The sequence below is a fragment of the Hyperolius riggenbachi genome, chromosome 3 (assembly GCF_040937935.1).
Source record: "Hyperolius riggenbachi isolate aHypRig1 chromosome 3, aHypRig1.pri, whole genome shotgun sequence".
Lineage (NCBI taxonomy): Eukaryota > Metazoa > Chordata > Amphibia > Anura > Hyperoliidae > Hyperolius > Hyperolius riggenbachi.
In genome coordinates, this window is record NC_090648.1 from 37,114,182 (window position 1) to 37,128,626 (window position 14,445).

Below are 14,445 nucleotides of genomic sequence, written 5' to 3' on the forward strand. Positions count from 1 at the left end.
ACAATCAGATTTTACCAAATTTAGAGCACGTTGTCTCTATAAAGAGCAGTGTGGTGCATGAAAGACCAGCCCCAAATGCCAGTCACAAGCGGGTGTAGGTTCCTTGCACACTGCATGCGATTCCGATTCCGCTTTTTAATATTTTTTACATCCAATATCCGATTTTTAATCTTTACTGCATGCTGCATTTTTTGATCCATTTTTCTGTTGAATGTATTCAGGGAAAATCGGAATTGAAAATCGGAAACGGAATCGCAAAACTGATTTGCAGTGTGCAGGGCGCCGTATACTGGCAAACTCTGGCCAGCCTGTCCCCATCTTGATCTATCCCCCAACCCCTCATGCACTGCCAGGCCATCCCAGGTCTCCCTTTGACTTGGGCTCCATGGGGGCCCCTGCACTATTTTTGCCAGCGTACCATCTCACCTGTCCTGGCGCACTGCTCTATTAGTTCGTACACTCTCGTCTTCATCCTTGCTAGTTATTACATAATGACATGGGCCAGGTTACTGAGATGATACAACTAGCAAGGATGAAGACGGGGAGTGAATGCACCAGGGCAGGTGAGTTGGCACACTGGCAGAAACGGCGCAGGGGCCCCAGGGAACATAAGTAGGGAGAGACCTGAAATGGCATGGCAGCAGGGTGAGCCCTCACAAAGATTTACTTCCAGAAAATTCAGGTATTTTAATAATCTTTGTTGAAAATGTGAGAACACCCGTGCCTGCAGGTCTAAACAGCCACAGCACTTTACAGCAGATATTAATGGCTGCAAGTTCGGTGTTTCTTCCCTCCCGTGCGGCATGCAACATGACTTCATGGCTACAGCAGGATACCTTTTTGGTGCATTTCTCGCAGCAACACAGCCACGGCTTGTGTAACAGTGTTTGGATGGTGGTGGGCATAGCTGTGTGGTGTGGATGGTGGTGGGCATAACTGTGTGGTGTGGATGGTGGTGGGCATAACTGTGTGGTGTGGATGATGGTGGGCATAACTGTGTGGTGTGGATGGTGGTGGGCATAACTGTGTGGTTTGGATGGTGGTGGGCATAACTGTGTGGTGTGGATGGTGGTGGGCATAACTGTGTGGTGTGGATGGTGGTGGGCATAACTGTGTGGTTTGGATGGTGGTGGGCATAACTGTGTAGTGTGTGGATGGTGGTGGGCATAACTGTGTAGTGTGTGGATGGTGGTGGGCATAACTGTGTAGTGTGGATGGTGGTGGGCATAACTGTGTGGTGTGGATGGTGGTGGTGGGCATAGCTGTGTGGTGTGGATGGTGGTGGGCATAACTGTGTGGTGTGGATGATGGTGGGCATAACTGTGTGGTGTGGATGGTGGTGGGCATAACTGTGTGGTGTGGATGGTGGTGGGCATAGCTGTGTGGTGTGGATGGTGGTTGGCATAACTGTGTGGTGTGGATGGTGGTGGGCATAACTGTGTAGTGTGTGGATGGTGGTGGGCATAACTGTGTAGTGTGTGGATGGTGGTGGGCATAACTGTGTAGTGTGTGGATGGTGGTGGGCATAACTGTGTAGTGTGTGGATGGTGGTGGGCATAACTGTGTAGTGTGTGGATGGTGGTGGGCATAACTGTGTAGTGTGGATGGTGGTGGGCATAACTGTGTTGTGTGTGGATGGTGGTGGGCATAGCTGTGTGGTGTGTGGATGGTGGTGGGCATAGCTGTGTGGTGTGGATTGTGATGGGCATAGCTGTGTGGTGTGGATGGTGGTGGGCATAACTGTGTGGTGTGGATGGTGGTGGGCATAGCTGTGTGGTGTAGATGGTGGTGGGCATAGCTGTGTGGTGTGGATGGTGGTGGGCATAACTGTGTGGTGTGGATGGTGGTGGGCATAGCTGTGTGGTGTGGATGGTGGTGGGCATAGCTGTGTGGTGTGGATGGTGGTGGGCATAACTGTGTGGTGTGGATGGTGGTGGGCATAACTGTGTGGTGTGGATGGTGGTGGGCTGTTATGGTGGTGGGCAGCTCAGCAGGCAGGGGAGGGAGGTATGCACATACTTTACCTGATTCAAAGTCCGTAGGAGCCCCTCAAGCGTCTCCCATTTTGCCCCTTTAAAAATTCAGTTTGCCCTGCCATGGCCACCCGTGGTTGTATAACTGTGTTGTGCGGATGGTGGTGGGGTAAGTCAGCAGCTCAGCAGGCACAGGAAGGAGGCATGTGGTTTATATGGTTCTCGTCCTGCCTGGTAGACAGTAGCGGCGCTCTCTCCGATGCTGGAATGTGACATCACGTCGTGGGAGAGCGCCACTGCGTTCCAACAGGCGGAAAGGGAACCATGGAAACCATGATGCAAAATAGGTAACGTATGTATCCCTGCCTCCCTCTCCTGCCTGCTGAGCTGACGACTCACCACACACTACTATCCACACAGCACAGTTACACAAGCCACGGGTGGCCGCAGTGGGGCAAACTGAAGGAGCAAAATGGTATATACTTGAGGGGCCCCTACGGACTCTGGTGCCAGATGGTCATGCCCCCCTTGCCTATATTGTAGTGCTGGCCCTGCACACAAACACACTCTCTGGCACACACATACACACACTGTGGATACACACACACACACACACACACACACAAAGAGATGCACACTGGTACACAAAGACACACACACACACACAGGTACACAAAGAGACACACACACATGCACACACTCTGACACACACACACACACACACACACACACGTACACACACGTACACACACACACACAGAGACACACACACACGTACACAAAGACACACACACACACAGAGACACACACACACGTACACAAAGACACACACACACACACACACACACACACACACACACACACACACACACACACACACACACACACACACACACACACACACACACACACATGCTGTGGACACACACAGACATCCTGGCACACACATACACATACTGTACACACACCCTGGCTCACTCAACACGCATACATACAATGTACACACACTTTACAACCCCCCACCATCCCCCCCTAAGGCTCCAGACAATCAAACTGCTAAAAGAAGAATAAAAATACTTCACCAGCACAGCAGAGACCGCCTTTGAAGTTTCCTTGAGGAGAGGGAGGAGGATCCCACACTCTTTCTCCGGCTGGAGCTGCAGCAGCGTGAAGCCTGTCCCCTCTCATGCCTGTCCGGGGAGAATGCTCTGCTTGAGCGGCTACACACTGTCCGAGAGTCCCGACGGAAGTTTGGGCACACCGCCCCTCCCTCTCCCCTGTCGCAGGAGCTCTGTCAGCAGATGCACTGAGGGATTCAGTGCAGAGTTTCTCAGTGCAGAGTGGGGCGGCATTGCATTAGATATTAGCGCTGCGATACAACACCAGATGAACAGCAGGGTGGGATGTGGAGCTGGGCGCGCTGTCATGGTGAGTGAGGACAGCTGGAGAGATTTGCTGCGCTGCTGTCTGCCGCCTCTGTAGCACATGGCGCCTGTAGGCACGTGCCTACAGCAGAGCCGGGACAAGGTCCTCCAGCACCCAAGGCTGAGACACCAAAATGCTCCCCTCCATCCCTCCCACCCCAGCCGTCACACACTGATTGCTATTAGACTAAGAGGCAGCCCAGGGCCCCCAACACCTTAATCTCTAGTTATCTGGCTTGTAGTCACTACCATGTATCTCCTTTTCTTATTTCTTTCTGCTTCAAACACAATTAGGAATGACAGCTGAATGAATTGTGCGCCCCCTCCTACACTGCGCCCTGAGGCTGGAGCCTCTCCAGCCTATGCCTCGGCCCGGCCCTGGCCTACAGTGCCTAGTGCTAAATCCGGCCCTGGTAGTGAATTTAAAGGTAAAAACAAGACGACTTGGTTGTCAGGTTATGTACCGAGTGGAAATTATCCATGTGGGCACTGTTCAACCTGCCCCTTCACCGAGAAACGTAAAAGTATTATACTGGGTGGTCAAAGTTTTGAGATCAAGGACTTTATTACCTGCAGTACAAAATATGTGGTGTATGCACTCTATTGCACCTGTGGTAGATTTTATATAGGGATGACTACCAGAGAGATGAGAGAAAGGCTCTAGGAACACAAGAGGTCTATTGGTTCAGCAAAAAAACAATTAACCCTTCGCACACTCACATGCAAATGTTCAAACAAATGCATTCACAGATTTACTCCTCCAGGCACAACTGTTATCCCTACAGCTAAATTAAAAGCCAGGGTTTTAGTTCACAGAAGAATGCATTCTTATGCTTAGTCACCTATACTGCGTAGAAGTACCCAGGTAAACATAGGTGTCCAAACTCTGGCCCTGTAACATGCATAGTGCAGACATGCAAACACATTCATTGCATCAAACCTATCAATGGATTAGGAGCACACATCCTGACGTCCTCTCCTGGGACAGACAGTGCATCTTACCAATCGCACAAGGGAGCTAATGTTATGTGTCCATGTGCACCATGCGCATACACCAGCATAAGCTGTCTGCATGCTGACAAACATACAGGGGAAGGGGGGAGTGCACAGAATTGGACCCTAGCCACAGGGGTCAATGATAAGAATAAACATACATATATCCAGGCACATCGCCTCTAGTTAGGACATTAAATAAATTATTAGGGAAAGGGAGGTGCTGAAGGGGGTGTGGCTAGAAACAGCAAACTTCAGTGTGCGAAGGGTTAATTGTTTTTTTGCTGTTTCTAGCCACACCCCCTTCAGCACCTCCCTTTCCCTAATAATTTATTTAATGTCCTAACTAGAGGCGATGTGCCTGGATATATGTATGTCTATTGGTTCAGGACACAGCTGTCCGAGGGTGATGGAACATTTCAATGAGAGTCATGGTGGAGATGTTACAGCAATGAAAATTGTGGGTCTGTGTACTGTGAAACCTCGAGCTAAGGGTGGTAATAGAATTAAAGTACTTTTGCAGAGGGAGGCAAAAATTATTGCTGTGACAAATGCGGTAGGGAATTTAGGATTAAATGATAAAAATGAGTTAAGTTGTTTTTTGGAGCCCTATTGACTCTCTCTGGTTGTCGTCCAATATATTTTTTTTTGAATTTTTTTGAACTTTTCTGGGAAAAAAAATATTTTTTTTTTTATTTTTGGCTAATGGACGGACTTATTTACTGTACAGTGTAGTGTTAGTAGATTATAAGTCTTGCCTTTCTGGGTTGCCCTGTTCTCTTTTCTTTTTCTCCTCTCCCACCCCCTTATAGGGGATTCTATGGTGTAATATGAGGTAGGTTACTGTATGATATAATGCATGCTCCCCGCATCTTCTGCACTAGTTTCTGTGCTTCTTTTAAATGCTAGTGATGGGTATACTGTTAGACGCTGTGTCCACTTGCACTCTGGCCTCCTTGTATTTGGCTGTATTATGTGGGAGATCCCTTCCTCCTATGGGCAATGTGTGCTTGTTGGTGCCATAGCCACCCAGCGGGTGGAGTGAATTGGGACGCGTTGGAGTCCGTACAAAAAGCCGCATGTATCACTCGTATTTTGCGGCCAATGATTGGTTGATACTTGTCCCGCCCCCCGTAGGGATAGGCGCATCCTAGCGCCACGTAGAATGTACACAAGGTGCCCGATTGGAGGAGGGGAGAACCTTCACATACGGTGGGAGGAGCGGGCGGTGACGTCAGACACGCGGCTTGGATACAAAGTGCGGCCATTATTCAACGCAGTCACCGGCCTCTCTGCACCCCCGCAAACACCTCTGATGAAACAACGCTTGTTGTGAAACAGCTGTTAGGTAGGGGTGAGCGGTCTCCATCGGGGGCCTCCTCTGGTTTTTATCATCTGCTGTCAATAAATTGGTTTTATGGCAACACGAGCATTGGTGCCCACCTTCTCCATTTTTTCCTTGTAGTTTCTGCTCATCCCTGATAGTAATCACTTTTCTTGGCTATATTACTTTTCTTGGCTATATCACTTTTCTCAGCTATATCCAACACCCTTTTATAGCCCAAACAAATTTCAGGTATAACAGCACCCTTTCATAGCCCAACAAATTTTGGCTATGACAGCATGCTTTTTTTATAAACTAAAAAACTAGCTTTTTGGCTACAGCAGGTGACTTTTGTAGCCAAAGTTGGTATCTCAGCCACACCAGACCCCTTTTTTAGCAGAATCTGGCCTTTTTTTTCATCAGAGTCAGGTGCCCTTTTTTCCAGGCGCCTTTTTCAAATGTACACTTTTGAGTGGCCACGTATGGTGGAGGGGCGTCGTCTCTTGAGTGTACATGCTTCTCCCATCCTTCCTGTCACCGCGCATACTGTCAGCGACGATCGGTGTGATCACACATACCCGCATACACTTTTTTACCTTGATGGCACTGGGGATTAACTAACATAGGCTATATATAGTCTTTAGACCTTGCAGGGCAGCACATTTCATTGGTTGCCATGGCAACATTTACTCACTGCCATGGCTACATCACACAGGGTGGCCTGGGTGGACGATAACATCACAGGATGTGATGTTTTTGGTGCTTTAGACAGTCTGCTGGCCCATGATTGCCTGGCGTTTTAAAGACATTCTTTTGCTGGGGCCATGGCCTTTCCTGGGTCACATGACAGGCGGGAATGATATAAGCAGGTACCAGGGATATTTGATACTGAAGGCAGTTTATTGAGAAACCCATGTGGGCAGTCCCTCACTTATCAGGTGCCATATTTATAGGGCACTGGCATGCATTGACTTCCTCTCTGAGTTGAGCTGCTGCTGGGGGAATCTTTGATTGTGGTGGAGGGGCAACGGACACCTGGTACGGGAAGGAGATGGAGGCTGCGGGTGATCGTGGAAGGAAGGTGAGTTGTAACTAGCTATGCCCGCTCCCCCTGCCGCTGTGCCTATACTCGGGGCACCTGGGTGCAATTTAGCATAGAAACTGCCCTGCTTCTTGGCTAGCAAGCAGCTTCTGTTGTTTGAATGCTGGACAGAGATAACACAGATAACATTAGTCATTCCAGTCCCCCAGCCTATGTTAGAGAGTATTTCTGCAGCATTTGTTTTTAACGGACCAAAAAGAGTTACATTTACAGTGGCAATAAATCTTTTTGGGGCTACAGGGCCCCTGACCTTTTAATAGATCAAAGCAACTGCTTCTGATGCCTGGTAGATAATCCGGCTGTGGGGAGGAGTTGCTGTAGGTGAAGCCCTGCTGTGGGTGTACCCGTTTGGTTTGCCTGGGCCTAGCTGCACCCCTGTTCATGCTGATGTACTTTAATTTCAGCCTGATGTGAACTGTTCTATTACTCTTAGCTGTCTTAGGGCTTGTTCACACTATGAGCTTGTTTCACTAAAGCGGCTAACACAGTTAGCACGCCTAAAAGCTTTGCACGCGCAAAGTAGGGTGCTAAGTAGTTTGCACGGGCAAAGCTGTTACTGATCGCACGCTGTTTGGTGCACTGGAAATGTCGCACCGTCTGTGTGCAAAGTACGCTTATCACGCGGATGGTGTGACGTTTTGCGCGCACCAGTGCAAAGATTCGCACGCGCAGCGCTAAACTTTGCACACGCAAACCTTTGCGTGCATATGAGCGTGTACAAAGAGTGCTTGCACGTGCTAAGGGGCTTTTCACTGGCGTGATAACACACATTTTCTTTTAAGCGCTGGTATAGTGTTTTCCTGAGCACTTTTATGATTAAATACATTGTATTAATTAATTTTCGGGTCAAAGAGTTCATTTCCTGACTGACGTCAGGAAGTGAAATAATCCATCACTCCACAAAAGCGCTGATGGGAGCGTGCCTTCCTTAGATAGGAGCATGCCTTCCTTAGATAGGAGCGTGTCTTACTTAGATAGGAGCATGCCTTCCTTAGATAGGAGCGTGTCTTCCTTAGATAGGATCATGATTTCCTTAGATAGGAGCATGCCTTCCTTAGATAGGAGCATGCCTTCCTTAGATAGGAGCGTGCCTTCCTTAGATACGAGCATGCCTTCCTTAGATAGAAGCGTGGCTTCCTTAGATAGGAGCGTGCCTTCCTTAGATAGGAGCATGCCTTCCTTAGATGGGAGCATGCCTTCCTTAGATAGAAGCATGCCTTCCTTAGATAGGAGCGTGCTTTCCTTAGATAGGAGCATGCCTTCTTCAGATAGGAGCGTGCCTTCCTTAGGAGCGTGCCTTCCTTAGATAGGAGCATGCCTTCCTTAGATAGGAGCGTGTCTTCCTTAGATAGGAGCGTGCCTTCCTTAGATAGGAGCGTGCCTTCCTTAGATAGGAGCGTGCCTTCCTTAGGAGCATGCCTTTCTTAGATAGGAGCGTGCCTTCCTTAGATAGGAGCGTACCTTCCTTAGATAGGAGCATGCCATCCTTAGATAGGAGCGTGCCTTCCTTAGGAGCGTGCCTTCCTTAGATAAGAGCGTGCCTTCCTTAGATAGGAGCGTGCCTTCCTTAGATAGGAGCATGCCTTCCTTAGATAGGAGCGTGCTTTCCTTAGGAGCGTGCCTTCCTTAGATAGGAGCATGCCTTCCTTAGACAGGAGCATGCCTTCCTTAGATAGGAGCATGCCTTCCTTAGATAGGAGCGTGCCTTCCTTAGATAGGACCATGCCTTCCTTAGATAGAAGCATGCTTTCCTATACATAGCTACTATGTAAAGGAAGGCACACTCCTAAGGAAGGCATGCTCCTATCTAAGGAAGGCACAATCCTATCTAAGGAAAGCATGCTTCTAAGGAAGGCACACTCCTATCTAAGGAAGGCTCACTACCAGGGCCGGCCCTAGACTTTTTGCCGCCTGAGGGGTAGCGGGCAGGACGGGGGTATTGGGCCTAGTGGCGGGAAGGGGGGTCGGACCCCCCCTCCCTCGCCTGGGTCCCCGATCTGCGCTCCCCTCCAGCCTTAAATAGATCAGAAGCAGCCGCTACTCGTAAGAGGCAGTGGGCGGGGAGGACTCACCTCTTCCTTGCTCGATCCAGCGTGTGTTCCACTGACGTCACTTCCTGCAACGCCGTCCACTTACAATACAGTGGGCGGAGTTGCAAGAAGTGACATCAGTGGAGCGCACGCTGGATCGAGGAAGTGGTGAGTCCTCCCCGCCAGTGCCTCTTACGAGTAGCGGCTGCTTCTGATCTATTTAAGGCTGGAGGGGAGCGGAGGACGGGGGACCCAGGCGAGGGAGGGGGGGTCTGACCCCCCTCCCCGCCGCTAGGCCCAATACCCCCGTCCAGCCTGCTACCCCTCCAGCTTGGCGGCCGGCTCCCCGCACCCACCATCGGGCGGATGCCGCCCCTAGAAATGTGCCGCCTGAGGCAAAATCTTCATCCCGCCTCATGAGCGGGCCGGCCCTGCTCACTACTAAGGAAGGCACGCTCCTATCTAAGTAAAGCACGCTCCTAAGGAGGGCACACTCCTAAAGAAGGCACACTCCTATCTAAGGAAGGCACGCTCCTATCTAAGAAAGGCACGCTCCTATCTAAGGAAGGCACACTCCTATCTAAGGAAGGCACGCTCCTATCTAAGAAAGGCACGCTCCTATCTAAGAAAGACACCCTCCTATCTAAGGAAGGCACGCTCCTATCTGAGGAAGGCATGCTCCTAAGGAAGGCACACTCCTAAGGAAGGCACACTCCTATCTAAGGAAGGCACACTCCTATCTAAGGAGGGCACGCTCCTATCTAAGAAAGGCACACTCCTATCTAAAGAAGGCACACTCCTATCTAAGAAAGGCACGCTCCTAAGGAGGGCACACTCCTAAGGAAGGCATGCTCCTAAGGCGGTCACACTCATAAGGAAGGCACACTCCTATCTAAGGAAGGCACGCTCCTATCTAAGAAAGGCACACTCCTATCTAAGGAAGGCACGCTCTTATCTAAGGAAGGCACGCTCCTAAGGAGGGCACACTCCTATCTAAGGAAGGAACGCTCCTATCTAAGAAAGGCACACTCCCATCTAAGGAAGGCATGTTCCTATCCAAGGAAGGCACACTCCTATCTAAGAAAGGCACGCTCCTATCTAAGAAAGGCACACTCCTATATTAGAAAGGCACACTCCCATCTAAGGAAGGCATGCTCCTATCTAAGGAAGGCACGCTCCTAATGAGGGCACACTCCTAAGGAGGGCACACTCCTAAGGAAGGCACACTCCTATCTAAGAAAGGCATGCTCCTAAGGAAGGCACACTCCTATCTAAGGAAGGCACGCTCCTAAGGAGGACATACTCCTAAGGGAGGCACACTCCTATCTAAGGAAGGCACGCTCCTATCTAAGAAAGGCACACTCCTATCTAAGAAAGGCACACTCCCATCTAAGGAAGACATGCTCCTATCTAAGGAAGGCACGCTCCTAATGAGGGCACACTCCTAAGGAAGGCACACTCCTAAGGAAGGCACACTCCTATCTAAGGAAGGCACACTCCTATCTAAGGAAGGCACACTCCTATCTAAGGAAGGCACGCTCCTAAGGAAGGCACACTCCTATCTAAGAAAGGCACACTCCCATCTAAGGAAGGCATGCTCCTATCTAAGGAAGGCATGCTCCTATCTAAGGAAGGCACACTCCTATCTAAGGAAGGCACGCTCCTATCTAAGAAAGGCACACTCCCATCTAAGGAAGGCATGCTCCTATCTAAGGAAGGCATGCTCCTATCTAAGGAAGGCACACTCCCATCTAAGGAAGGCATGCTCCTATCTAAGGAAGGCACACTCCTATCTAAGGAAGGCACGCTCCTATCTTAAGAAAGGCACACTCCCATCTAAGGAAGGCATGCTCCTATCTAAGGAAGGCATGCTCCTATCTAAGGAAGGCACGCTCCTATCTAAGAAAGGCACACTCCCATCTAAGTAAGGCATGCTCCTATCTAAGGAAGGCACACTCCTAAAGAAGGCACACTCCTATCTAAGAAAGGCACACTCTTATCTAAGGAAGGCACACTCCTAAGGAAGGCATGCTCCTATCTAAGGAAGGCACACTCCCATCTAAGGAAGGCACGCTCCTATCTAAGGAAGGAACACTCCTAAGGAAGGCACACTCCTATCTAAGGAAGGCATGCCCCTATCTTAAGAAAGGCACACTCCCATCTAAGGAAGGCACGCTCCTATCTAAGGAAGGCACGCTCCTATCTAAGGAAGGCACACTCCTAAGGAAGGCACACTCCTATCTAAGGAAGGCACGCTCCTATCTAAGGAAGGCACACTCCTAAGGAAGGCACGCTCCTATCTAAGGAAGGCACACTCCCATCTAAGGAAGGCACACTCCTATCTAAGGAAGGCACGCTCCTATCTAAGGAAGGCACACTCCTAAGGAAGGCACGCTCCTATCTAAGGAAGGCACACTCCCATCTAAGGAAGGCACACTCCCATCTAAGGAAGGCACGCTCCTATCTAAGGAAGGCACACTCCTAAGGAAGGCACGCTCCTATCTAAGGAAGGCACACTCCTAAGGAAGGCACACTCCCATCTAAGTAAGGCACGCTCCTATCTAAGGAGGGCACACTCCTAAGGAAGGCACGCTCCTATCTAAGGAAGGCACACTCCTAAGGAAGGCACACTCCTATCTAAGAAAGGCACAATCCTATCTAAGAAAGGCACACTCCTATCTAAGGAAGGCACACTCCTAAGGAAGGCATGCTCCTATCTAAGGAAGGCACACTCCCATCTAAGGAAGGCACACTCCTATCTAAGAAAGGCACACTCCTATCTAAGAAAGGCACACTCCTATCTAAGGAAGGCACACTCCTAAGGAAGGCATGCTCCTATCTAAGGAAGGCACACTCCCATCTAAGGAAGGCACACTCCCATCTAAGGAAGGCACGCTCCTATCGACAGAAGGCACACTCCTAAGGAAGGCACACTCCTATCTAAGGAAGGCATGCCCCTAAGAAGGGCACGCTCGTTACATGGCTGCAAGTGCTGCTATGTAAGGCATGCATAAGCGGCCGCTCCTTCACATTAAGATGCGCTGCTTTAACAGAGCAGCTTAATGAATCAAACCCTCTGTTTATAGCCTGTGCTTTCAAATGGGCTTATCTGCCATCTCTGCCGTGGCAATCATGTGAGTGACACGGGGATAGATCAAATTACAACATGTGATTAGACACAAATGAGGGGGAATAAAAATTAAATTAAACAGGTTAAATTCCCTAAATGCCTACAGGGTGCATTTCTCTATGTTTTCCTTCAGTTCTGTGCAAGAGTTCAGGTCCACTTTAAAAGTCTTTTTATGGAAATAAAGAATCTTTAAAAATAAAATGTCAGAAACTGTCAGAACATCGTTCTCTTTCTCTATACACCAGAGAGGCCACATCTGCAGAGAACATGGTCACTTGGGTGAGTTTACTGCTAATTTCTGTAGCAGTCCACTGAGAAAGATGATGTCGTAATTGCAAAATAACACAGCAGGCATGATTTGTGAAGACTATGATGATGACAGCAACTGTGTTCCCTTTATAAAGAGTGACAACCATCACTCCCAAACAATAGCCTGAGCTGCTGCAGTGGAAGCCTATACATTGGCACAATGGCAATGCCAATTCACCTCTATTTGTAACTTATTATGAGGATAATGGCACTGTTTTTTTTCAGTACGTTTCACTCCATTTTAGGTCAGAGATGTGAGTTGCCAGCAATATCAGATCCTGAAGGGGTAACCCAGCCCGGTGACCTCATGCTTGGAATTTTGATACCGATCCATTCTTATGAGAATTATCAAAAAATCACCTTCACTAAAAAACCACCCAAAAAAACCTGCACGGTGTAAGTTTTTTTTTAACCCCCTTTTATTTAATGTTTTGCTTATATTGTGGTTGTACTGGGCTTGATTCACTAACCGGCACTAAGTGTTAGCGCCGGAGTAAAAAGAGTTTTCCGGCGCTGAGCCGGTTAGTGTGCCTTATTTGAGGTTAGTGTGCCTTATCTGAGTTAGTGTGCCTTATCTGAGGTTAGTGTGCCTTATCTGAGGTTAGTGTGCCTTATCTGAGGTTAGTGTGCCTTATCTGAGTTTGTGTGCCGTATCTGAGGTTAGTGTGCCTTATCTGAGGTTAGTGTGCCTTATCTGAAGTTAGTGTGCCTTATCTGAGTTAGTGTGCCTTATCTGAGGTTAGTGTGCCTTATCTGAGGTTAGTGTGCCTTATCTGAGTTAGTGTGCCTTATCTGAGGTTAGTGTGCCTTTTCTGAGTTAGTGTGCCTTATCTGAGGTTAGTGTGCCTTATCTGAGGTTAGTGTGCCTTATCTGAAGTTAGTGTGCCTTATCTGAGTTAGTGTGCCTTATCTGAGGTTAGTGTGCCTTATCTGAGGTTAGTGTGCCTTATCTGAGTTAGTGTGCCTTATCTGAGGTTAGTGTGCCTTTTCTGAATTAGTGTGCCTTAGTAGCTTTGTGCACACTAAAAGATGCACAAAGCTACATAGCGCACTGCACCACGCATAGCGTCCTTAAGGTCGCATCATGTACAGTATAGCGGGTGCAATGTGATCGTCGCAGTGAGCGATCGGTGCAGTGCGCGATGTAGCTTTGTGCATCTTTTAGTGTGCACAAAGATACTTAAGGGGCACTAAGTTCAGATAAGGCACACTAACTCAGATAAGGCACACTAACTCAGATAAGGCACACTAACTCAGATAAGGTTAGCGCTGTAGTTTGTGCCCACTAAGTGATAGGGCACACTAACCGGCTTAGCGCCGGTTAGTGAATCAAGCCCCCTGAGTCTTACGTCTGGTTTTGACCACACACCGGTAGGCTGACTTAGCAGATTTTTATTAGATCTGCCAAATGTTCTGACTGGTCACTGTGTTGATTTCAAACATCTAATCAGATGCTGAGATAATTTAAAAAAATGACATTATTTTATAGCAATGGATGTTTATTACTCTTAGCTGCACATTTGCTTACCGGCTGCTAAACAGGCACCCCCTTTTTACTCCTGACCGATGACTGATCCATAGATTGTCCATTAGTTGGGAGTATATTCTCAAATAAGACCAATCAACAGTCTTTTTACTGCTGGCTGAGTGATTATATAGGCTTGACCTTGATCATGTCTGCATGTCACACTGTGTGGATGTACAAACAGCCAATCAGAGCTTATTAAACCTGCAGGATAGCACTTGGCGCAACATTCTTTTGGCAACTGTGATTGATTGGTCAACAGTTAGGAGTTAAAGGGCCGATATCACAAAAAATTGTAAAATGCATGTAAAAACATACAAAGTAGAAGTATGTTCCTCCAGGGTCAAATGAGCTTTACATTACCATCCTCTTATGTTGCTGTTACTTACAGTACAGAAATCTGACAGAACTGACAGGTTTTTGACTAGTCCACATCTTCATGGGGTATTCTTATTATTTCATTTAGGCTAGGTTCACTTTATTATTATTATTATTTAGTATTTATATAGCGCCAACATCTTCCACAGCACTGTACAGAGTATATATAGTCTTGTCACTAACTGTCCCTCGGAGGAGCTCACAATCAAGTCCCTATCCTAGTCATATGTCTATATTGTGCATGTATCATAGTCTAG

The 14,445-nt window shown here is 48.3% G+C and overlaps 1 protein-coding gene across 1 annotated transcript in view; it reads left to right on the forward strand.

Moving 5' to 3' along the window:
* Positions 1-532: 532 nt before the first annotated feature.
* The window catches only part of LOC137562040 (extracellular calcium-sensing receptor-like), a 68,989-nt gene continuing 55,076 nt past the window's right edge, over positions 533-14,445 (forward strand). The window contains exons 1-2 of the mRNA XM_068273381.1: positions 533-563; positions 12,531-12,681. Of these exons, the coding sequence (XP_068129482.1) occupies positions 533-563; positions 12,531-12,681 (182 nt within the window). The remainder of the gene's footprint in view (positions 564-12,530; positions 12,682-14,445) is intronic.